The sequence below is a fragment of the Squalius cephalus genome, assembly GCF_949319135.1.
Source record: "Squalius cephalus genome assembly, chromosome: 4".
Lineage (NCBI taxonomy): Eukaryota > Metazoa > Chordata > Actinopteri > Cypriniformes > Leuciscidae > Squalius > Squalius cephalus.
Genome location: NC_137125.1, coordinates 49,677,355 through 49,703,695, shown reverse-complemented (window position 1 = coordinate 49,703,695; position 26,341 = coordinate 49,677,355). Strand labels below are relative to the sequence as shown.

At 38.8% G+C, this 26,341-nt stretch overlaps 1 protein-coding gene across 3 annotated transcripts in view; it reads right to left on the bottom strand.

Annotated features, from left to right (window-relative positions):
* Positions 1–3,660: 3,660 nt before the first annotated feature.
* The window catches only part of chst11 (carbohydrate (chondroitin 4) sulfotransferase 11), a 42,643-nt gene continuing 19,962 nt past the window's right edge, over positions 3,661–26,341 (bottom strand). For all 3 annotated transcript variants that reach the window (XM_079868492.1, XM_079868493.1, XM_079868494.1), the window contains 2 exons: positions 23,327–23,412; positions 3,661–4,867 (listed from right to left, as the gene is read on the bottom strand). In XM_079868492.1, the coding sequence (XP_079724618.1) occupies positions 4,013–4,867; positions 23,327–23,412 (941 nt within the window). In that variant the 3' untranslated portion in view covers positions 3,661–4,012. The remainder of the gene's footprint in view (positions 4,868–23,326; positions 23,413–26,341) is intronic.

The following is a 26,341-nucleotide window of genomic DNA, read 5'->3' as shown; positions in this document are numbered from 1 at the left end:
TGCTCTTAAGTTTATTCAGTGCACTTTCAAGTGCTGCTTCAGATTTGTCGTGTTGCCGGCCTTGGCAGTGATTATCATGTCGCAAATATTGCACCGCGCGCTGTTGATATCGAGCCTGGTAAAATGTAGCCACACTTTTGATCTTTTCCACCTATGGGGGTTGGGACTACACTACAGCCTCACGTGTGAGCCACGTCTCCGGGCGTAACCAGCGTAAACTAGTGTTTTTCCTTGAAGCCTCGCCACAGCCAATCATGCTGCATGCTTATTGGCTCACTGATGTTGACAAGATTTATCCTCTAGGTATGTTAAAGGATAATTCTGGTATTTAGCACTTTTCTGGTTTGTTTTGGATGAACTAGAGTGGTGGACACAGAAATTTTGACGATGGGTCCTGTCTCGACTTTTTGACTCGTTTAGAATCGCCTTTGACCGCTTCAGAGGATTTATCCTTTAATTTGGTACTGAACGACAAGACATTTTTTGATACTCGATGGTACCGAGGCAATTCGGTCAGTGCCTAAAAGTATCGAACTCAATACCCTATTGTTGATCAACAACAACAGCAACCAACCACAGCTCAGTTTGTTTATAAATGCCGTTTAGCGAAGGGTTTATCTGAAATTTTCATACCAAAATAATAGGCTGGTGTCCTTTTATCTTTCATGGCGCGGAGAAAGAAGGACGCATTTGTTGGCCGCATTTGAAGGAGCCTTCGAAATAGGACATCCTTCGTCGCGCCGCGGTGACGCAATCGCCCTTTGAATGATGCAGTATCTGAATTGGGACACAATGAGTTGCAGTCCAACACATTTTTCCGCCCCCTTTTGATTGATAGGATATCATCGGCCCTGATCAACGGCTGTTTTTAAACAATCGGCTAGATAGTGAAAATAATTGCTTTTATTGGCCGATACATTGGTGCATTCTTATTTGTTCCCATGTTTACTTTTTCAGGCACAAAGCTGAACCTTGGCATTACTGGCAACAAATTCAACCAGCTGAGCTACAGGAGCCATAAATGGCTTTAAATTGCACTATAAGCTCACAGACAAACTTAAAAGTTGTTTATCCTAAGGTGAGGGTTTACATTCAGCCTCTGCTTATTTTGTATAAGTCTCATTAAGTTTTGGGGATTTAAGGAACTTTGTAATTAAACAAATCCCCTATAAGAATCTGTGAGAAGGGCCGTGTGGTGCAGGGTTCAAAGAAAGATTTGATGTTTTCCAATAGATCGTCTTAGCATAAAACGCCGGAAACCATGCCAAATGAGGAGGAACAGCTGTGTTAAAAAGATCCCTTTAACAAGTGACAACATTTTCACTTGAGTTTAATGATTATGTGGAGACAGAGACAGTGACAAATTGGCCACTAAGGGGTTCAGTTTCAGCTTTATTGAGAAAACAGGAGAGAAAAAGAGATAGAGAGACAGTGTGAGCGCGTTCTCCTGGGAGCGCATTGATCTGACAGTTCACTTGGTTTGTATTTTTCCCATTTACAGTGCGAGGGTCCGACCCGTGACCCACCAGAGTCCATCCTGAATACCGAGGAGGAATAAATAAATAAATTAGACTGTGGATGAATTTAAGAAAATGTTTGAGAAGAAAGTGATGCTCACTGAAAACAAATACGGAAACATTGAACCAATGTATACATTGATTATTAAACAGGCACATAGAGAAACAGGTAAGCCACGTGAGCATGTGTGCATGGTAAGCCTAGCTGTTCTGTAAGTGGGAAAATTAGCTAAGTTAGCTAAATATGATAAAACCTCAGTCTGGGAATGTCCTCAGCTGGATGCATGAATCATAAATCAAGCAAATCATGTTTGTTTTTTGTTTTTTTTATTTCTAAAAAATGCAAGTTGCATGCAATGAGAGTGTGCTGTACTACATGTGATAGAGTGACAGTTTGAAAGGCACTGTGCCTGCTAATGTGGGCGCTAATGCATGTATTAGCGTGGCTGTCGTGTGGGCGCTAATGAGGCTGTACCGTGTTTGTTGTTACAGAACAAATGAAATAAACAGTTTTGAAAAACTGCGAAACCATTCAGGCACACTTTGTTTTCTGAGCTGATGATTCAAAAAAGAAGTTCAGACTTGAGGATTCATTTCCTGCTCTGGCGAAGAGGTTAGATGAGATTTGAACAGGCATTCTAAGAACTACTAGAACTACACAAAGGGTTTTTGTGTCTTTTGTGAAGGATAATACGCTAAATTTATCTACTCGAATCTCTTGCATGTCAATCTGAGTTTTTGTCCTAACCAGCCAATCAGTTAGCATAATTACTAGATGACAAGAAATGAGTTTTGTAATTATGACTTTGACAAATCCATGAATGGTTCTACTGTTTTCTGAATGATGAGGAAGCTTAGGGATAAGATTTAGCGTGAGAAAGGAACAGCAGCAGAAATAGTGAATTGAGAGGGGAAAAAGAGAAGTTGATAACGTAGCTTGGGTTTGTTCGATTTTTTTCTTTTCCTTTGCTTTTTTTTTCTGCCACGTTTTACACACTGCATCACTAAGAGGCTGCCACAAGTGTGTGTGTGTGTGTGGTCTTCATTAAAGACCCTGCTCTACAGGACTTAAAAAAATCCTGCTCACTTATTCAGGCCAAATAAACCCAGGACTTTTCCTAAAAAGTAGAGAGATGTGGGGAGAGAGAAAGCTGAAAGAAGCCTTTTATCCGTTACCTTTGCCAGCCAGAGTCAAGATTTGGTAGAAAGACATTGAGATAAAGCACTGAGACACACCCACTTGTGGCCATCGCGCACATAAATAAGCAATTTTTATCATTTTTGTGCAGCATCAAAGCAAATCATGGTCATACAAGACAGCTTGCTAAATTAAAGGGTGTTCCTTTAACCTTCTCAAATTGAGAAAGACGTTTAAATCATCTAATGGATGGAACAGATTTGCCTGCATTCTCTCTCTCTCTCTCTCTCTCTCCCAAACGCACACACAACTGTGTGAAACTTCCCATGAGAACAGCTCAGAAAACAAAGTCCTGCCCGTTTCCGTACACCCGTCATAAAACAACCAGCGAGGTATCCCAGCAACTGTTCTGCATATGAGGCAAGAAGAAATATGAACAAATTATAACAATTAAACCTCTAGCGCTAAGCTGATTTCCTTTCCTGGAAACAAATACTTTCTCATCTCTATTTCACACAGTAATTCAAATAATATTATAGCGTGCTGCTCGCAGCAACCTTTTCCATCATAAACAAATACAAAATAAAACAAAACACCCAAAATCCTTACATTTACCGAAGACCAACCAAGGGAGGAGGGGTTGTGGGAACAGTGTGCTTGAGGCCAACTCGCAGTGACCTCTGACCTCCCGACTGCTACAGATGCTCCCTGACTGACCCAGTGGGCGGAGCCCCTGCGGTCACTCACAAATGTACACGCCCCTTCAAAAAGGCATCATTCAATGCCTCTTTTTTTTGTCATTCTTATTTTAGCGTGCATCTTCAAATATGCACCGTATAAATACACGCACACAAAGGCCGTCTGAGTATGGGAGAAAAAGAGAGGGAACTTCCAAAGGGAACACGAAATAAGAAGTGGGGAACTGAAGTCTGATTGTATCTCAAGTCTTATTATTAGTCTAGCCGCTCCTTTCTGTGAAGCTTCGATAATGGCGATGGCTGGCAGAGTATATTAATAGATAAACCAGTTGAGCTGGTACAGCTCAGAATATGTCATATTGCTTTTGATGATTGGGAACAGGAGCCTTTACACTGATAATGTACAATTCAATAGGCGAATACATCAGGACTTCAGTTTCAAAAGACCACTTTTGAGTGGTCCACTTTACGCATTTGCAGTTGACCGACAGCTCCTTGGTTGTTTCGAAATAATGCAACCATCCCAGCGGATTTAAATACAATTTTACATTTAGGTGCTTGGTTGATTCCCCCGCCTGTGTCTTTCAGCCATGGCCATTCTCCCATTGATCAACCTCGTTGAACGAGCTCGGAACGTGTGCGCAACTGTGTATCTGTGTTTACTGCAGTTTTAGGTAGCTGGGAATGGAGTAGTTGAACATAAGAAAGTCCAGTTTGTAGAGTTGGTAGAGTTGGCTTTGCTGCTGGGAGCTGATGTTGTTGAAAAACATGGCCGCCATTTGGTCGGTGGTACGGGTGGATTTGGCGTACGACGGGAAGTGCAATGAGTCGCCCACCCCTGCCAGCTTGAGCACGTAGTTGGCGTCCTCCTCCAGAGTCTCGTACTTGCCCACCAGGTCGTAGTGGATGTGGCAGGGGTGGCAGAGCGAGTAGACCGTCTGCCAGTGTTCGTTGAGCGGAGCCTCTCTCTGAGTGCCCGGGTCCACCAGGTAATCGGCGAACTCCTGGAACTTGACGTCGGCACCGCTCTGCAGCGCCTCGGCCGTGGCGTTCTTGCGGTACCGGCGCACGATCTTTGTCCCGTAGCGTTTGTGGAACGAGGTGTTGTAGCGGAGCGTGAACTTGTTGCGGTAGGCCGACACCAACCGCTCGAAGGGCTCGCGCACGAAGAGGAACTTGAGGTAGCTCTTGAGCCGGTGGTTGATATCGGGGATGCTATACTGGTTGAGGGTCTTGAGGTTGGAGGGGATGTGGGCCTCGTTGGACGGAATCTCCATTGGGTCGCTGTACTTGCCCCGACTGCTCAGCACCATCATGACCCGCTTCCAGTTGGTGCAGGCCACTTTCGGCACGTAGCAGTAGATGAGCTCGTGCTCCTCGTCCACCACTAGGTGCTTGAGGTCGCTGGGGGTCAGGACGCGGCGCTTGCGGCTGGACGCGCTGTGGGCGCGACACGTGTCCGCCACCTGATCCCGCCGGGCCTGATGCAACACCGCCGCCGCTGAGAACTCAGCCTGAGAAAGAGAAGAAGAACAGGGTGAAACAGTGGCTCAAACAGTAGAGCATAGCACTAGCAACACCAAGGTCATTGGTTCGATTTCCTAGGGAAGGCATGAACTGATAAAATGTAGACCTTCAATGCCATATAAGATGCTTTGGATAAAGCGTTTGCATAAATGGGAATATAAATGTAAAGACTTGCCATTTAAAGCCTTGTGAAGACCATAAATCAGCAGACTGCCTTAAGAGGGAAAGTTTGGCACCAGACAATATCATTAAAATCTTAGCTTAAATTCTCCACAGCAGGGGCACTTAATTCTGCTCCTGGAGATCTTCCACCCTGCTCAGATTAGCTTTAACCCGTGAAAGTTTTAACACAGCATCCTGTCATTTCTAATATTAGATGTTTAATTAGAGTAACTTTGTAGGAAGGTGTGAGAAAAATATTAAAACATCACGTCGTTTTCTAAATTTCTTTTATATTGTCACTGTCCTGAAGCTAAAGCAAATTATTAATATATTATCTTGAGACTATTTACTTTGTGTTATTTTGATTTCTTACTTTTTAAAACTATGGCTGTCAATAAAAGAAAATAATTGTAATTGATCTTGTGAATTTTTACCTCTTTATAAAAACGCTAAATGCTAAACAGTAAAAATACTTTTACATTAAAATAGTTTTACATTAACTTACAGATACCTCATCTAGCACTGAATTTTATGCAGATAAAACAATGTATTGCGAAACTCAGTTTGGGGAAAAAAAGCATCCATGATGGTGGACAAAGGTGAGACAAGTATTAAATATGCTTTCCAAAAGAGTTTATTTAAATTAAGATAGACTGTTTTTTAATATTTGCGCATGATATGTATTTTTATACTTTGTGTTAATGCTTAGCAACTTGCTAACTTCATATTCTATTGCAGTCTGACGTAAGTTGCATCCCGCGAGCTGTGCTATTTTGGGGTGTGTATCCTATTTAAGAGTGCTCCTAAAATCCTGAACTTCTTCCACCCTATAACAAAAGCAGTGAACAAACACCATCTCACCACATCAAACAAACCCGAGACGTGTGAAAGGTTCTGCTGAAGGCCTGAGGCAGTGAAAGTGGAATCTTGCTGAGCTGTGCTGACCCTTCCCTCAATCTGCTCAATAGGGTTCAAAAGTTAAAGGTCAGCCTTACAGGTCAGTGGTGAATTTAAGACTACCAATGCAGTATTTAGCATCTATTTAGAAGGGTTTCTAGTAATTCAGTTTCTCTCTCTCTCTCTCTCTCTCTCTCTCTCTCTCTCTCTCTCTCTCTCTCTCTCTCTCTCTCTCTCTCTCTCTCTCTCTCTCTATCTATCTATCTATCTATCTATCTATCTATCTATCTATCTGTCTGTCTGTCTGTCTGTCTGTCTAACATTGTATGGAAAGGAGCATCATCTGCTAAACTTACTTTTAAGAAAAGCATGTTTCTAATGATGAGGGTGAGTAATTAATTGTAAATGGACTATTCCTGTTTGAGATGTTCTTTAGTAGTTAAATTAGATACTTCTAGCTCTAGTTTCACTAGGTTTCGTCAAGTTTCTGCATGCAATTTAACATTTAAAAAGGGAACAGCACTGTTCATTTCTCCAAAATCATTATTCAAACCTACAGCCACCCACATACACACACTCTCTCTCTCTCTCTCTCTCTCTCTCTCTCTCTCTCTCTCTCTCTCTCTCTCTCTCTCTCACTCTCAGCCTTTTTCGCTCTCGTTTATACACACCCACTCTCATTCGTTTGAGCGCTCTGTTTCAGTGGAATTTCCCCAGAGTTTTATGTACAGTATTTAAGACTGTTTCAAAGATTCCTAGAATAAAGCACCATGCATAGCCTTATCAGCATATCAATTCAAATGGAAACCAAAACCATGTCTTTGCATGAGTTCAGGTTGTGCACACTTATTAGTTCCCTCAAAAATGAGGGAACTAATTCTTTTAGTTCCCTCAAAAATTAAGATTCTGTCATGTAATTCCAAACCTGTATGACTTTCTTTCTTCCGCAATTTTTTTTTTTTGTACTTTCATGGTGCTTTTTGTCATTTTTGAAGCTTGACAGCACCCGTCTCAGCCAACTTTCATTGTATGGAAAAGAGCAGCGTGAACAATTCACCGAATCCAAAAAAAGGTGACAAGCAAACTCTACAGGCAATTCATTCATTGACCTCAAACATGCATTAACATTTATAGCCTATTAGCCACTTTACATCTCTAACCTCTCATTCTAACATTAACCTAGATAAATATGTGCTATTATTAGGCGCATATCCAAGCTAAATTAGTCCCGTGTTTACTGCATGACGTTTAAAATAGCTATTATTATCATAAATGTGCTAGTAGTCGACTAATGGCTTCAGTGATTGACTACCAGTTGACTAGGACAATCTTTGGACAGGGGCAGCCCTAGATTTTTGCATGAACTATTTAATTACATTTTTATAGAAGTTATGCATTTTATTTGGGTGTTAGAAATGTGTGTTTCCCAGTTTATGGGCGCCAGGCATGTCTTGTGTCTAATGAAAGAATTAATTACAATGAATAATGAAATGAATTCTCTCTTTACACACTCAGTAGCTCAATTAAATTGCTAAAACTCCACACAGAGCCGCATCAGGCGAGTGTGTGGCAGAGCCATTTCGAAATGCTGAGAGCTTTTCTGGGAATCCTAGTCTCTTCATACATATATAGCTAATGATATAGTGTCCACTCCAGTTCCTGCAGACACGTCAAGACTTCGGTAATAGAAAACCTTGATATAAAAGCTTGAGCTGGTTTTCCTGCCATGATGCCATCGGGCCTGAACTCCATTATGCAGGGGTATAGATAGGAGAAATGGGGTCATAAGTGGAAAAAAAAGGAAATGGAGAGCGGTAAATGTGAGGCAAATTAAGGTTCGGTGACTCCTGGTTTAGTTCCCTGAAAAACCTCTGCAGCTATTTTGCGGTCCATTTTCTACAAGCCTGTTTTCTGCTTTCTTCTCCTCTTTCTCTGCTCCGGAACACAATCGACCATGGCATCTACACATCCGTACGTCCACAGGGCCGGTTCAAAGCACAGACTGTTTGTGATCGTGAGCTGTGTGTTGAGAGGTCTAACAACAGCTACACATATCATTGACCAAAGCTACATTCACTGAGTCAGTGTTTGGGATTGACAATTACATTTACCAACAGCCAACAGGAGCATCTCCAATACTGTCTGTATGGATAAATAACTCAAGCCCCTTTTCTATTGTCACGATAGCTGTTAATAATGACTGTAATCATAGTGACAGTGATGGGAGTAAATATCAAACATGATGACTTTCGTAATGCCAGAAAGTAGTGGTCGACCAATATATCACCAGAGCTGTCACTGGAGAGCAACTTCAAATCCTAGATTTCAAACCCTTGTGCGCTATGTCCAATTGGCTTTTTTATTAAAATAAAAATATATTTTTTTATTATAATAAAAAAATTAAATTAAAATAGGATTACAGAATGAAGAAGAAATTGCTATCTAAATTTTCTTAATCTTTTTTTTCATTCCGTTCAATGTTCAAATAAATTTTGTAATTATGTATAAAAAAAATGTTTTGCGAAAATATAAAACATTTCTTACATAATAAAATTATATATATATTAAAAAAAATTCTTTAATTATATTATAAAACACTTCTCATTTTTTAATTAATTATTTTAAAGTATATAGGTAATTATTATGTAACATTTTAATTTTATAGCAGCAAAATTGTGCATATAAATTCAAGGTTATAAAGGTCACATTATTTGTTTCATATTGATTAATTTTATTATAATTAATTTAAAATATTGTTTTATTTTTGTATTATGCAAAATAAATATATATATACATATATATACATTTGAACTAAAATATAAAATATATTTTTATAAATATAATTTTTAAAAGTGTATATATATATTTATGTATATAGATAGATAGATAGATATAGATGAGCTATAATAGATAGACAGTCACCAAAAATAACATATCGATTGACCATTTGTAAACAGAACCAGTTTTAGCCCAGTATCCTAACTGAGGCTACCTTTCACAGGTTTTGTTATCTATCGTTGTCTTTCTTTCTCCTGTGCTCACACAGATCCATCATCAATCTTTTACACACACTTTCACCTCGTTATCACAGAGCAGACAAGGATGCTAAGATGTATGGGCTCTCTCTCGCCCTGTCTCTCTTTGTTTCTCTCTGTCTATCTCAGTATCTCTCTCTCTCAGACACAAACACACATTCACATGGTGCTTCTGTCAGCCTGTAGACGCCCTGAGCTCATTTATTCCCAGCACACCAACACAGCTATAGCTGCTCTCCTCTGCAATTAGATAGCTGGAATGCATTCACATTACAATAATCCCAGAATGACACACACACACACCTGCCTAAACTCTGGCAGAGGTTTGTGGGAAATAACATGTTTGCATTCAGTAGTATTAGATCAATTCAATTATTTAATTGGCGAATATGTCGAATAATGGGTTTAAAAACATATTTTTCCAAAATTACCCCTAATTTATTTGTTAAACTTTAATGAGGAAAAAATTACCACGCTCACCTTTAATGAGATTCAAATCCCACAGTAAAACACAGCTGGCAGTAGCCTGCGGTAATTGTAACATTTTGTCAAGTCGATGCGCAACAACAGAGCGCTGAGAGCCGATGTGTGCGAGCGTGTTTGAGGTACGTTTGTGTTCGTGTGCGCTATACACTGATGAGCTCTCATTTATCTTTCCTGAAATAGAGAGCCTGCGAAACACCGTAAGAAGCAAACATAAACAGCACCAGGAGCAAAGCATTAATAATCATATATTCAGAGCGTCTGTGTGCCCACCAGAGAGAGAGCGGCAATATATGGGCCCTGTGGATTTTTAGAAAGTAAACTCTCTTCAAAATACTTTTCACACTCTCATTTACCTAATTTGTCTACAAATACTGTTCAGCCTTGGAAATAAATAGATTTAAAGGAGAATTCTGACGTTTTTGTTATGAAAGTCATTATGATATGTCAAATAATGGAAATTACATTTTTAAGGCCAATTTCGTAGTTAACATGTTATGTAAACAAAAGTATGCATTATTAAATATTACTTTTAAAATGAATTTGCCTATTACAACTTGAAATAAAAAACATTTTTAGTATATTTAATTTTTTAGAATATAATAATATTTTAAGTGGTAGTTTGTGTAAAAATTATACAAATAATTTTCACATCATAAATGTTGAATTCAGTTTTAATGTTCGGAATGTTTTATTTTTAGATCATTATAGTTGATGATAAACATATGATGGATTTTCATAATTTAACATCGAAAGTCTTTTTGAAATTTGCTTTTATTTTATTACTATTTTGTCTACTATTTTTGTACTAATGTCTGTTTAGTTTTTATTAATTTTTGATATATTATTATTTATATATTTGTATATAGTTAAGAAATCAGTTGAGAAACCAACATTTTATTTTATTTACTTATTTGATTATTTTTAGTCCTGTTTAAAGTTGAAATCTGTTAGATTGCATAAAAATCAAGCTGTGCCTGTAGTTGAAGAAACACTCACTAATGTCTCATTCAAAGTTTGCAGCTTATGCTTTTCAGGAGATTCATTCTCAGTCTCTCACAGTCATAAACAGGTTGTGGTTTGACCCTGTGACTGCGGCGACCTCAGAAGCTTTTATAGAGGCTAGCTCTTATAAGCGTGAGATGAATTATTAAAGAAAGTCAAAGCCTTCCCTCCATCTGTCCCTGCACTGAGGTTTATCATCCATTTATATGAGCTCAGAGAGAGAGATTAGCACACTCAGAGGGCCCAAGTTCAACTAGAGAATAAATTTGATTTCCTTGCTGGAGAAGTCCACAATAAAACGACAGACTGAGTAAAATTCTGCACTTCTGTGCACATAAGATATACACTCACCTAAAGGATTATTAGGAACACCTGTTCAATTTCTCATTAATGCAATTATCTAATCAACCAATCACATGGCAGTTGCTTCAATGCATTTAGGGGTGTGGTCCTGGTCAAGACAATCTCCTGAACTCCAAACTGAATGTCAGAATGGGAAAGAAAGGTGATTTAAGCAATTTTGAGTGTGGCATGGTTGTTGGTGCCAGACGGGCCGGTCTGAGTATTTCACAATCTGCTCAGTTACTGGGATTTTCACGCACAACCATTTCTAGGGTTTACAAAGAATGGTGTGAAAAGGGAAAAATATCCAGTATGCGGCAGTCCTGTGGGCGAAAATGCCTTGTTGATGCTAGAGGTCAGAGGAGAATGGGCCGACTGATTCAAGCTGATAGAAGAGCAACTTTGACTGAAATAACCACTCGTTACAACCGAGGTATGCAGCAAAGCATTTGTGAAGCCACAACACGCACAACCTTGAGGCGGATGGGCTACAACAGCAGAAGACCCCACCGGGTACCACTCATCTCCACTACAAATAGGAAAAAGAGGCTACAATTTGCACAAGCTCACCAAAATTGGACAGTTGAAGACTGGAAAAATGTTGCCTGGTCTGATGAGTCTCGATTTCTGTTGAGACATTCAGATGGTAGAGTCAGAATTTGGTGTAAACAGAATGAGAACATGGATCCATCATGCCTTGTTACCACTGTGCAGGCTGGTGGTGGTGGTGTAATGGTGTGGGGGATGTTTTCTTGGCACACTTTAGGCCCCTTAGTGCCAATTGGGCATCGTTTAAATGCCACGGCCTACCTGAGCATTGTTTCTGACCATGTCCATCCCTTTATGACCACCATGTACCCATCCTCTGATGGCTACATCCAGGAGGATAATGCACCTTGTCACAAAGCTCGAATCATTTCAAATTGGTTTCTTGAACATGACAATGAGTTCACTGTACTAAAATGGCCCCCACAGTCACCAGATCTCAACCCAATAGAGCATCTTTGGGATGTGGTGGAACGGGAGTTTCGTACCCTGGATGTGCATCCCACAAATCTCCATCAACTGCAAGATGCTATCTTATCAATATGGGCCAACATTTCTAAAGAATGCTTTCAGCACCTTGTTGAATCAATGCCACGTAGAATTAAGGCAGTTCTGAAGGCGAAAGGGGGTCAAACACAGTATTAGTATGGTGTTCCTAATAATCCTTTAGGTGAGTGTACATTAACAGTTATATTATATTATATTATTGCAAAATGTTATATGACATTTTAAAGACATTTGTTATGCTTTATTTTAAGATGTCCTTGTTATAGTGTGATTATACATTTAAGTACTGAGTAATATTAATATTAACAACATGTACTTACTATGGGGTGTGGGTTGGGAATAGGGTTTGATTTGGGGTTAGTTGCATGTAATTATGCATACTTTTACTGTTACTATGTAACAAGGACACTGTAAAAAAATAAAGTGTTACCAAAAGTATGCTGTTCCAAACATAGACGAACATTCATTTGTTTTTACAAGCCTTAAAGGGATAGTTCACCCAAAAAATGAAAATTAGCCCATGATTTACCCATGATTTACTTTATTAAGCCATCCTAGGTGTATATGACGTTCTTCTTTCAGACGAATACAATCGGAGTTATATTAAAAAATGTCCTGGCTCTTCCAAGCTTTATAATGGCAGTGAATGGTTGTTTCTGTTTTGAAGTCCATAAAAGTGCATCTATCCATCACAAAAGTGCATCTATCCAACATAAAAGTGCATCTATTCATCATAAAAGTGCATCTATCCAACATAAAGTGCATCTATCCATCATAAAGTGCATCTATCCATCATAAAAGTGCATCTATCCATCACAAAAGTGCATATATTCATCATAAAAGTGCATCTATACATCACAAAAGTGCATCTATCCATCACAAAAGTGCATCTATCATCATAAAAGTGCATCTATCCATCATGAAAGTGCATCTATCATCATAAAAGTGCATCTATCCATCATAAAAGTGCATCTATCCATCACAAAAGTGCATATATTCATCATAAAAGTGCATCTATCCATCACAAAAGTGCATCTATCCATTATAATAGTGCATCTATCCATCATAAAAGTGCATCTATCATCATAAAAGTGCATCTATCCATCATGAAAGTGCATCTATCCATCATAAAAGTGCATCTATCCATCATAAAAGTGCATCATAAAAGTGCATCTATCCATCATAAAAGTGCATCTATCCATCATAAAAGTGTTCCACACTGCTCTGGGGGGTTGATAAAGGCCTCCTGAAGTGAAGCGATGCGTTTGTGTAAGAAAAATATCCATTTTTAAAACTTTATAAAGTAAAACAACTAGCTTCCGGCCAAACGAACATACGGATTCCACTTAAGTGTAAAGCGCAAAGTATGCAAGTAATGCGACATACTGCTGATATTTACGCTACGCCATGACGCACTACGCTACTTCTGACATCACAAGTTGCGTAAGTAGCGCTTTAGGCGTAAGTAGACTGTGTATGTCATGATTCTGCCTTTGTGTCCCAGTTCTTCTCTTGTCTTGAGGCAGGATCATGACAGACTCATGTTTTATGTGTAAGCACATGGCCATTTGTTTGGGCTGTGTGCTTGCGTTGTCTTGTCACCTTACCCCGCCCCCTTGTTATCTCATCTTGTAATTATTATATCATCGCTTACACCTGTGTTCCTGATTAGTTTGTTCCCTATTTAATCCCCTCATGTTTTCTGTCCTGCGTCGGTACATTGTCAAACATTGTGTGTAAAACTCTGACAGTCCTGTGAGTACTTCGTCTGAATCCTGTTTAATGAGAGTTGTGAGTTAGTGTTGCTGTTTGTTTCCTGTCAAGTCATCGTCGAGTCAGAATCTTGTCTTTAGATTATCTTGTCTTAGTCAAGGTGAACTCTCCTCCTGTCCTGTTTTGCCCCCTCGTGGGTTTTGTTTTCTGTTTAGTGTTGTAATAAACCTTGAGTGTCTGCATATCGTCTGCGTTTGGGTTCTCTCCTTCAACCACATGACAGTATGTTCGTTTGGAAGCTAGAATTTACTTTGTAACGTCAAATATCAATATTTTTCTTACAAAAACGCATCGCTTCGCTTCAGAAGGCCTTTATTAACTCCCCCCCCCCCCCAGATAGCACACGTACATCACGGAGACGTCTATTTGATGTGCGAGTTTACATCCAGAAGATGTATTTTTTAGAGTGTTTGCTCATCTGCAATGCGTCTATAGGACGTTTCCTGTCAGATGTCAAAAAGACGTTAAGGAAATGTCTTTAAGATGTAATGATTTAGAATGTATGTTAAACTGACATCTTAAAGATGTCTATCAGATGCTTTCCAGATGAAGTGATCTTTTACAGACATCTTGCAGACGTACGTGTGATATCTGGGCCGGAGCCGTATGGAGCACTTTTATGATGGATAGATGCACTTTTATGGACTTCAAAACAACCATTCACTGCCATTATAAAGCTTGGAAGAGCCAGGACATTTTTTAATATAACTCTGATTGTATTCGTCTGAAAGAAGAATGTCACACCTAGGATGACTTGAGGGTGAGTAAATCATGAACTAATTTGCATTTTTTGGTGAACTATCCCTTTAACAGAATCTGATCGTCTTAATCATATCTAGCAGAATTCTGCCATTCCAGCACAGTCCCGCAGCCGCTGTTGCTGTGCCGATGATGATGACTCATGCCTGCTGCGCTGTGGCTGTGAGCGGCCAGCGAGTCCAGCTGAGCACTGCGCTAGTTTGAGTGTGTGTGCGTGTCTGTATTTGCTCAGTAAACACCAAACTGCATGCCAGCTCTCAGAGTCCTGCGCTGCGAGACAGTTAATACCTCTCTGTGCACTTTTTAGACATCGCATACACACACACACACGCAGTGCTGATAAAGGTGTCCTTGTGAGTCTCTCCCCCTCACACTCCCAGCGCTCCCTGACTCACGCGCTGCTCGTCTTGACGGATCTCTTGTCTATCTCTTAAAGCGGAGGGTTTGATTTAGTGCTGCTGCAGGAAAATTGATCCCGTGTCAATGGAGGAGGAGAACGAGGCGAACGCTCTTCTGCCCGCAAACCCTCGTACACAAGAGACTTTATGAGACCTAATCAACTTTTCCGAACTGTAAAAGCTGAACCAACTTTTCCATGATTTCGCTAACAGCCCGCACAGCAGGGATGATCGCGTTCTTTCTCATAAAAAAATACGCTTTGACACTTCAGTTTAACAACCTATTAAAAAGGTCAAGCCACTGAAAGACGATGTCACTCCAGTATTGCATCATAGCATGACTCCATTATTGCATAATTCCACAATACAATCAATCCTTTCACTGTGTAAAATTTTACATCATTTACATATTCGTGAAGGCATTCATGACTATTCCTATTGGGTGGGGTTTAAAGTGCCCCTATTATGCTGTTTTAAAGGTTCCTAATTTTGTTTCAGAGGGTCTCCTACAATAGGTTTACATGCGTCCAAAGTCCAAAAACAATTAAGTTTTCCACATTGCAGCATCCGCTTTTTTCTCACAATGTCTGAAATGGTTCGATCAAGGATTCGGTCTCTAAACTCCTCCTTTCCGAGAGCCTACTCTGCTTTAATTGGTTAGATGGCTCATTCTGTTGTGATTGGTCTACTCTGCTCTGATTGGTCAGATGGCCCAGTATGTTGTGATTGGTCTACTCTGCTCTGATTGGTCAGATGGCCCAGTCAGTTGTGATTGGTCTATCACTTACAGTGTATGTCAGAAACTAAACGCCCATCATTATGTCGTAATTTCAGCTCCAGAAGCTTCCTCAGCACTTGACACACTGTAAAGATGACGTTGGTTTTACTATATCAATTTGAGTCCGAGTCCAATTATGAAACATTGGAAGAAGCATCTGATCAACCTGAACCATCGTCAAAAGCACGAATTGAGCATGATGTTTCAAAGTGGTACATTTTTATTAAGTTTGTCGTACATTGTAGATGAGATCTGAAGGCGGGTCAAGGCAGATGTTGTTTGCGGGCAGCCAATGAAGACCATAGGTTGGATTTATGCAAATTTGTTACAAACCTACGAAGGTTCGAGCAGGAAGTAAAACAGGAATTAGTGACGACTCGTCTCAGGCAGTTCAGAATCGCTTCTTTCTTTTAGGAGACAATAAGTCTTTAAAAATGTGCATCACATATACAAACAGTCATATTACATACTACATGAAAGGTAATATGCCAAAAAGCATAAAAGGGGCACTATTATGCTTTTTGGGATATTACCTTTCATGTAGTGCGTGCATAACAAATAAAGTAGGTGAAAGAATCCTATAGACTTATTAAGGGAAAGCCCAAAGATTAATGATCAAGCATTTTCTTGATATACTGAATAGATTATTTAAAAATGACAATATGACTTCCTTTGACCTCTTCTGACCATCTATCTATTAGAGCTTCGACGTGAGGGAGGGTGAATGGAGCAGCCGGAGAGGTTGAGAGAGGGGGTGAATGGGTGCAGTGTCGAATGCCCTCCTCGCTAAAACAGGAAGTTTCCACTGGTTCTGCCCGACGCTGCCAATGTGCCCTTTCTACTGCCCAGGTACACACATACACACACACACACATGACCTTACAGGGTCCAGCATTGAGAGGTTGGGTAAAAGGGCAAGGGAAATGCTACCATGTGCTTTGGCAGTGTGTGATAGGGGATTGTGGGATACATCTAGTGATGTGAATGTAAACTGTAAAAATAAAAAAAATAAAAAAATAAACGTTCAGTTGCTGCCTTAAATTGTGAAGTACAATCAACTTGGCTGTATAAGTCATTTCAACTTACATTATATTAAACTGACTTTTAAAAAAAATTACTTACAATTACTTAACTTATTTTAATGAGTTAAAAGGATTAGTTCTTAGAAATCTATGACATCACTATGTGACCTCACCAGGGTTATGACATCATTTGTAAAGTTTAAAAAAAGTGTATTCTGACATACACACACACACATTGTACATTTATGTATATTTGATAATATACTGTACATTTCAGAATATTACGTATATTATATATATTCTGGTTTACATCCTATATTTACATTATTTATATATATATCATTTTTAATTATTATACATTTATGCGTTTAATAATATACATTTGATAATATTACATCTATTCTGCTATAATTTGTAATTTATGAATTTATTCTATGTATATGAATGAAAATAATGAATGAATTGCATTACATTATATACCTGAATCAAAAAATACATAAACATAAACACTATATTTTACTAAATATTTTATATCACTACAGAAATATGGGAGTATCAGAGCCAGTTCATTAGAATCAACCATATGAACAAACTGGCTAAAATGAACTAGACTTGAAAAATGTATTTCAGTTAGCAGCTTTTCTACTTTTCATTAGTGATTCCCCAGAACTAAGTGTGTATACAGACACACACCCTCTTTTATCCTGACCCACCTGAAAAACCTGCCTTAAGATATACAAATAAAACCACGCGTTTCCCACCACACCAGCGAAAGAAAGAGACTCAAAGAGAGGACGAGGAGAAGCGAGGGAGGGTGGGAGAGGCAGGGGAAGAAAAAAAAAAAACGTTTGAGAGTAAGAGATCCTGAGAAGTCAATGTCAAGCCAGTGATTTTCCACCACTCACACCTGAATAGCATCTTACACTGAGCTACAGAGACAAGTGGCACGGAGGAGTTCAGTTCAGCGAGTTCACAAACTAATGTCAGCGCTGTGTGCTGTGCTGCCTGTTGAGGGAAACACCAGACATCTGATGCTTTGATTATACATCTCCTGTCAAGAGTTTAACTATAATGAAAGGCTGACTGAACTTTCACCAGATTATCAAAGAGTCTCTTAAACACACACACACACGTTTGGTTTCTATGTTTTATGCTTTTCCATAGACAAAAGGATTTTTATACTGTACAAACTTTATATTCTGTCCCCTTAACCTACCCATCACAGAAAACTTTCTGTATTGTTACATGTTCAAAAAACATAACTTGTTATGATTTCTAAAGCTGTTTTCATCATGGGGATCAAAAAACGTCTTTACTACCTTTCTGGGCCTTGAAAGTTGCAATGACGTTGCTGCCTATGGATGGTTTAGAAACCTCTCGGATTTCATCAAAAACATATTTTAATATTTAATAATATTTTTTTGAACTATCCCTTTAAAAAGTCAGGGTTCTTATTTAACTAAATCTAAAACTGAATCTTTGTTAATGTTACTTAATAAAATGACATATGTTCATTGTTTGTTCATTTTACAGTAGTTCACAGTGCATTACTAATGTTAAATACTTTATCAAATTAATTTTGATAATGTATTAGTAAATGTTGAAATCTTATCTGTAAAGTGTAACCAAAATTACAATAGCATCTCAATGATAAACATGACTAAAATCTTAGCATACAAAAATAGCACAGTGAGTTAATTTATTGATGATCCTGAACCTGAATCTAAAGCCATAAGTGTCCTCTCTGTGCTCACGCTCGCTGAATTCCCGTCCCAGAGCAAAGCCACATGTCTGTAAACATCTGAATATGGAACGCTGCAAATGACTCTAACAGTAAAAGAAAGCAGTGAGGATTTTTAAAGCCTGGTGAAACTGATCAGACGGGGCATTCTGGGTCGCAAAGGAGAGATGAGAGAGTGTGAAATACATGTGTCAGTTTGATGGTTTGTGAGTCAGATGCTCTTTGATTTGGTACGTCTCTGTGCTTGTCTGATCTCGCATCTTCTCGTGTTTGTGTAATCGTTTGTGACGGTCGGGGTGTGTGAACCCCTCAGGTGCTCTAGCCATCACGATCACACACACATACCGTGATGAAATCAAGCATGATGAAGGGCAGAAGAGTGTGAGCCAACCTCCAAAGATTCATTCCCACGATCTCTCTCAAACTGATACGTCAGCGATGCCTTTGATAACTGGATAAGTCATTTCTGTAACATGATCTTGAAACATGACAACATTTAACATGAACAAAACTACAGCTTCGTTGCAAAACCTGCTAAGCCGCCTTCCTAGACAGCATTTTAGATATTAAAAAAGTAGGACATAAGCTTGCAATGCATTTAATTTTAGTTTAAGTAATTTCGTTACGTGCTTTTTGTAATTGCATTATTTTTTCCTATTTAGCTTTAATTTATTTTATTTTAAGTAGGCTAATTTAAGTATGTTTTGTCTAATAGTTATATATAATTAAATATTTTAAATATTATATATATATATTGTCGTTAATTACCCTTGTGTCATTAAGTCTAAATTCTGTTCATCTGTTAATCATATAAAGACATCGAGTCTCTTCAGAAAATTTGGACTAAATCACTCAATTAATTCATTTTACGATCTCTTTATGAAATTTTTAAAGCGTCAAAGTGGTAGTTGCGTAGCTATCAATGGATGGACAGAAATCGCTCAGATTTAATCAAAAAGATCTTCATTTGTGTCTCACAGGTCTCACAGATCTTCATTTGTGAGTAATCAATGACAGAATTTTCATTTTTTGGGTGAACTATCCCTTTAATATTAAAAATGAATGCCAGTATATCTGGCTTTATGAAACCATTCAGGCTCCGAGTCAGCGGCAAGAGTATCACCACTTTATCAACACAGAGACATATCATAAATTATAGGAAAGTTGCTGACCACTAAAATGAACTTCTCCTCCATCTTGTCTCGACATTCCACTACAGGATAGTGACAGGTTACGTGCGCTCCACTGACTTCACTCCTATTGGTTGTCGATCCCGAAAATTGCTCTTCATTGGCACAGAGATAAACATATCTCAACTTTGCCACGTCACTGGACATCCTATCCTATCCTGACCCCAACGGTCACAGTCACTCGTGTTCCCAGAAATAGCCAGCTCTCTATTGAAAGTATTGTGTCGCTGGTAGTGTGAACGCAGCTTTAAAGCTAAGCTGCACATCTCCTGTGGTCTCCTCATTAGGGCTGAGATGGTAACATTTACAGAGCACACGAGTCTCAGACTGTCCTGCTCAATCGCACAGAAAGAGAGCGGAAGCGTTCAGCGGATGAGCGAAAGTCTCATTACCCAGCAGAACCAGTAAAAGCCGAACAGTGGCACATTACAGCCTGACTAAAGAGCTTTGCTCAGAGAGAACAGCCTCTAAAAGAATAAGAGAGAGAGACAGAGAGACAGAGAGAGAGAGAATAATCTGCTATTATAGTCTGTGTAATAATTTTAGTAGCTGGTGGAATAATAAAAGCTGCATTTTACTGCATGGTGTAGGCCTATGCATGCTTGTTGAACATTAAAACATCATAACAGCACATACTGTATAAGTAATGTATGTAAAGCATTGTTGTCTATTAAGTGTACATCTTTATCAGTAACATAAATCTCCTGGCTTCTATAGTCTGAATGAATGTGGCTGCTTTCACAGTAAAGCTAACTTACATGTAGGCCTAAGTGTGTGTGTGTGTGTGTGTGTGTATGTGTGTGTGTGTGTGTGTGAGGAGAGTATTGAAATTCACAAGATTACCCTGTAAAAGTGTCTCCAAACTCAATGAAACACTGTTGCCTTCATGCGTATCGTATGGTAAATGCTTTGCGAGTGGTCAAAAAGAAAGAGTCATATTTGTGGAAAAATGAATGGAACTTTACATTCGTGCTGCTGCATATGGAAAATATACTGTACATGCATTCAGAATCCACCAGGGATTTCGTTCATTTTAAAAGGCTTGAATTTACATCAAAACCAGTGTGTTGGTGGGGGTGGGTTTTTTTTTTTGTCTATGTTGTGGGGACTAAATGTTCCTACAAGTATTGTAAAACCTGAAATTAGCAACATGAGAGGAGCAGCCAATGGTCACAAATAGGAAAACGGCTATAAACATAGTAAATAATCTATTAATGAGAATTTTCCTGTAACGGGTGCGTGCAGATAGGAAGACGTAGACACAGAAGATGAAGATTCAAACGGGTAACTTTACTTATAATAATCCAACAGGTAGCGATCCATACAGAGAACACAAACACACACCACAGTGTTAACGATACCAGACAAAGAGTGCAGGATAAGGTGACCTATTTACACACAAACTCAAATAAGATGCTTTAACTAACACAGCTGGCACGGATGAACTAATAATGACGGTAGGATGATGAGTGACGTGAATCAGAACAAATGAAAACAAACTGAAACCAAAACTAAACTGAACAAAATGGTGACAAATCCAGGTTAATAGTTAATAACATTTGTAGCATATAAAATCGAGGTTGCAGTGAAGCACTTTTAATGGAAGTGAATGGGGACAATTTTTAGATTACATAAAAGCAGAAAAAGTACTTAGATTCATTTTTCAGTTAAAACGTGTGTATTATTTGAGCAGTAAACCTACATAAATCTCCGTTTTTACTGTTGTTTTGGGGGTTTATGGTGTTCTGTCATCATGGCAACAAAGTTGTAAATCTGGATATGTTTACATATAAAAGCTTAGTAAGTGTTTTTCCCACACTAAAATCATGCTAACACGCATATTGTTAATGTCAGAATATTCCAGGTTCAATACAAGCTCAATCAAAGAGATGCATTTACATTGGAAGGAAATGGGGCCAATTTTTGGAGGACTTAAAGGCATATATAAGAAGCTTATATTTTTATAAAAGCAGCACTTAGATTAATTATTCTGTTAAAAGTGTATTATTTGAGCCGTAAAATAATTTTTACAGTCGTTTTGGGGTTTATGGCATTCCGTCGTCTTGCAACAAAGTTGTAAAACGGAATATAAGTTTACACATAAAAGGTAAATAAGTGATTTTTCACAATTAAATCATGTTAACATAAATTGTCTATACTATTGAGTTTTAACATTTTCAAATTGGCCCAATTCTCTTCTGTAGAGTGCAGCAGTCTGGTAAAAACTCCATTCATTTTCTCCATAAGGAAATTGCTTTTGAAGGATAACTTTTAAACCATTAAAGACATACATACTGTGAGTTACGAGGTTGTTCATGCATGGCATTTGCTTCTGCTGAAGACGCCAGCCCGCATTATTTCATTTATATGGTGAAAAACTACATTACCCATGATGCTGTACAGAAAATTCCACCAATCAGAGCCGAGAAAGAAACACGCTCCAAAATAGCTTTTAAGCCCCGCCCACTCTCATTAAGCACTGCGAATGATGTAATTGAGTCGATCTCCCTATGCTCTCAAATGAAATGATTGATATATATGCATATTTTGATATATATGCATATTTTGCAGTAAACTTATTTTGTTTTTATACATATAATCAACATTTGTAAATAAGTAGTGTAGTTTTGATTATGTAGTTTGCAATGCTTGATGGGATTGTAGTTCTTTCCCTCACTAAAGCCGTTAAGCACACAGTCTTGTACCTTTGTCTTTTTGTCTGATTTTCAAATACTTTTTTGATTCACTTCGTAGCTGGTTGATTTGGTTTATGGCTTATAACTCTTTAACAAAGACTATTTTAAAATACCTATGGGAAAAATGAATGAAAAATAATAATTTCGGAACCAGTGCCGCTGAAAAGGGGGACGGGCTCTAATGCGCTCTATTGTTAGTGTGTCATTGTAACCCAAAGGAGAGACAAGTCGAAATGTATTTTTGTGGTAATCAGCATTATGCCACAAATGTTGTTTATTGAGCTTAACTTGTACTGAACTTTGAATATTCCTTTAAGGAATGGAAAATATCATTGGCTCAGTATAAATGCATTTGAAGTTGATAAAAAGACAAATGTGTGTTTGTAGTGCCAGACTAGACCACCTACTTGTGCTGTGACATTTGGAGTTCTCAGCTTCTTTTACGTGCAAAACGTTCTGACAGCGCTGAGACTGTTTGCTCAAGGTGAAAGAGTTTTTGAACATGAGATGAAAACAAACTATAACAGCTACACTCTCTTTCCTTGCTTTCTGGAACAGGACGATCGGTCGGGCGACGAAGAACAAATGGGGTATACGATCAATCATGAAAAGGTGGAGGTGGCTGAAAACGTGCAGGAAGGTGAGCGTGAGAAACAAAGACAGGGGAGAGGGGTGAAATTAAACCGGATGAAATCAATCCTCGCATAATGTCCGCTTTGTGGTCGAGCCAATCTGCTCGGCTAAGCTCTAGACGTGCTTGTTTTACATTGGAAATGAAATGTGAATGTCTCCATAGTAACGTGCTCAGGCATTCCAGTGACGGTCCAGAGGTTATTCTTTCCCGCTGACCTCAATGCAGATACGACCAAAACTTATAGACCCGTGAAATCAAAACTGACCTGATTTACTCCCTAATACGTGAGCCTGACATTATTTTGAACCATTCACTGGTGCGTGTTATTCCAAGATCCAATCAATTCCTGCAAAAATTCATTTACAGGTTGACTGGATGGACTTGAGATACAATGAACTCATTGTCACCATACCCTTATTTAAACACTGTCACCGCATTCCACTGTAATTTCTACATATATATAATGACAAACTGATACCTGTGTGGGGTTGTACAGCTCCTGTAGGGCGTTTCTGGAGCCTTTCCGACAGCAGCCCTCCGTCGCGAACGGGTTTCGCCTCATAACTGCAAAGAAAACAAAGAAAGAGAGAGATGGACTGTTAGACGAGCCTGGAAGCAAAAGAAACCAATCCTGACAGGGCAGGTTTTTGTTGAATCGATAGTGTAGTGTTCATCTGCCCACTTGAATACACACACTCACACACATTTGTCTGAATGGATGCCCTCAGTTAAAGGGCATGTCTTTAATAATGCAAACCCATCCAACAAATCTCCATATAAACAATACATTCAATTCCAACACACTTCTCTAGAGTGTGTGTTGCAATGAATAATTTAAGCATGCTGATGCCTGTAGACGCTCTGCCATGTTGGAACTGACAGTAATAGTTTTCTACAGTTTGTCTCTCAGCAGCGAGTCCGCAGAGAGTGACCGGCACTGCTGAAATAACACTAGATGAAAGCTAATGACCAGCTCTGCTGAAATGGTGCCCTATGAAAGCAGTCTCTGTGCCACGCTGCTGTAGCAGTGCCGCATTCGTTCGTTTATTCGCACTCACGTAACGTTATCTTGTAACATGTATTTGTGTTATGTTAAGAGTTAAATGTGTTTTCGCACAAAGAGAACTTTGTTTAAAAGTGTGTTAATGGCTGTAAGTGCACAGCGTTCTCAGAGCGTCTGATGTCTGACTGTTCGGTCCAGCTCGAGGTAAGGGATCCGAATGAAACCGAGACCGCTGGGAATGAAAGGATGAAAGGAAAAGCAGAGTGACAGAGGACGATGTGTTAATGAGGAATAGAGAAGCTATTGGACTAGAAACAGACGGTTTGGACCAGCAGGGTCGACAACCTGAGGGGTCGTCATTAGCGCACGAGAGATAGCGAGAGATGTGATTTAATAGGTCTTTTAGAAATGTTCAGATCCCTCGCAATATGCACGCCAGTTTATCACTCACTCATCTGAGGAACTAATCCTTCTTTATAATCGTGCATTTATAGTTATAAATATACCCACATGGAATACTAGCCCGCAGAATTCAAAGACCCGTCATTCAGGTTCTTCACATCCTGCTCTATGTCTGTGTTTATTCAATATTTTAACTGATTTTCTGTTTTTAGCTTGAAAAAAAGTGTGCAGATTCCATCTGAGCCAGGTTATGAAGCCAAAAACAGACTTTTTTTTTCAATTTTCACGTCAAAAGGGTTGTTTTAGGGACAGGCCAAACACTTTAACAAAGGAAAGTACAATTTTTTATTTCAATTTACTTTAAAATGTAATTTATTCCTGTGATGCAAAGCTGAATTTTCAGCATCATTACTCCAGTCTTCAGTGTCACATGATCCTTCAGAAATCATTCTAATATGTTGATTTGCTGCTCAAGAAACATTTCTTACTACTATCAATGTTGAAAACAGATTAATAGCTTTGTGGAATCCCTGATACACAATTTTTCAGGATTGTTTAATGAATAAAATAGCAATTATTTGAAACATTTGAAAAAAAAATGTGTAACTTTATAAATCTTCACTGTTACCTCTGTTCAATTTAATGCATCGTTGCTGAAAAATTAAAGTATTAATTTATAAAAAAAAACAAAAAATCTTACTGACCTCAAATGCTGACCTTATCTTGCCTGCTAACTCATTACAACCAGAAACAATGATCTGCAAACAAAGTGTGTGTGTGTTTGGGGTTGAATATAGGTTCACTCTGCCTGAACATCCCCTAAAATTATCCCACCTGCGTCCATGTGGATCTTGCTGTTATTAAATTGGTGGTCCATTGGTCACACACCTGCTGTAATTTGCCATATGCTGACAACACCACTAACGGTGGCACAGCACCTGCCCTCCCCCCCACACTCTCCGCTCCACTGCGTGACCTTCAGCTCACCCGCTTCATCATACAGTTAGCCATTGTTTGAGACAAACCATGTAGTGGCCAGCTTTATGAATATTAAACTGTGAAGATCTGAGGCTGTACATTGATGAAATGTCTCACCGCTGATGGATGAGGATCTAATGGCAATGTTTTATTCCGGAGAGCCGGGAAACTAAAGAACCTGAGGCACAGAGATCTTGTTTAGTCCTAAGGGAAATCAGAAAACTAAATGAGCAAAGCAGGAATGCTTTAGCCTCCTAAACACAGTTTACAGCCAATGAACAGCACTAATATATAGATCCTGAAACGGAGAAATAGCTGCATATAAAAACTTTTGATTATTAACTAGCCCAGCTGTACACATGACCTTGCACTGCTCATTCCCAGCAGGATGGTTTCCTCCGAGCCATGATCACATGGTCGCATATCTGCAGCCATCCATCAGCCGAGGATTATGGTATACCGGAGGATTAATCTGTTTCTATCTACCCGTAACATACTCTAAAACAAATCAGTTCCCTTATCACCGCTCTGAGCACACAAAGCCATAAGTCAGACTACAACTAAAATGCACTCACTCATAAAATCACATTCAGTAATAAAAAAGATGTTTTTAGTCAATAAATATGACAGGGCTCCATTTGGACTAATGCAGGCCATCAGATCCCCGCCAACACACAAAAACACAGCCAGATTTTGATTTCATTTTGAACCATTTCCCATTAGTAAAAGGAAACGAAAATACTAAGTCTCTCAATCAATTGAAAGTGAAATTTAATTAACATGGATATGCTGATTAATTAATAAAAGCACATGAAAATTATAACACATTGCATTATTGTGGTAGGTGAGTAAAGCCATGTTTTTTTTTGGGAGGGCATGTCCCATTGAAATGCCATGGTTTTTTTTTTTTTTTTGGTTTTTTTTTTCTTGTCCAATGGAAATGGCATGTTTTAGTGGGTGGGGCATTTCCCATGGAAATGCCATGTTTGGACAGTTTGGACATGTCTAATGGAAAATGCTTTTTTCTTTTTTTACTTGTCCAATGGAAATGCCATGTTGTTGCTGTTTTTGGGCATTTACCATGGAAATACCATGTTTTTCTTAGACATG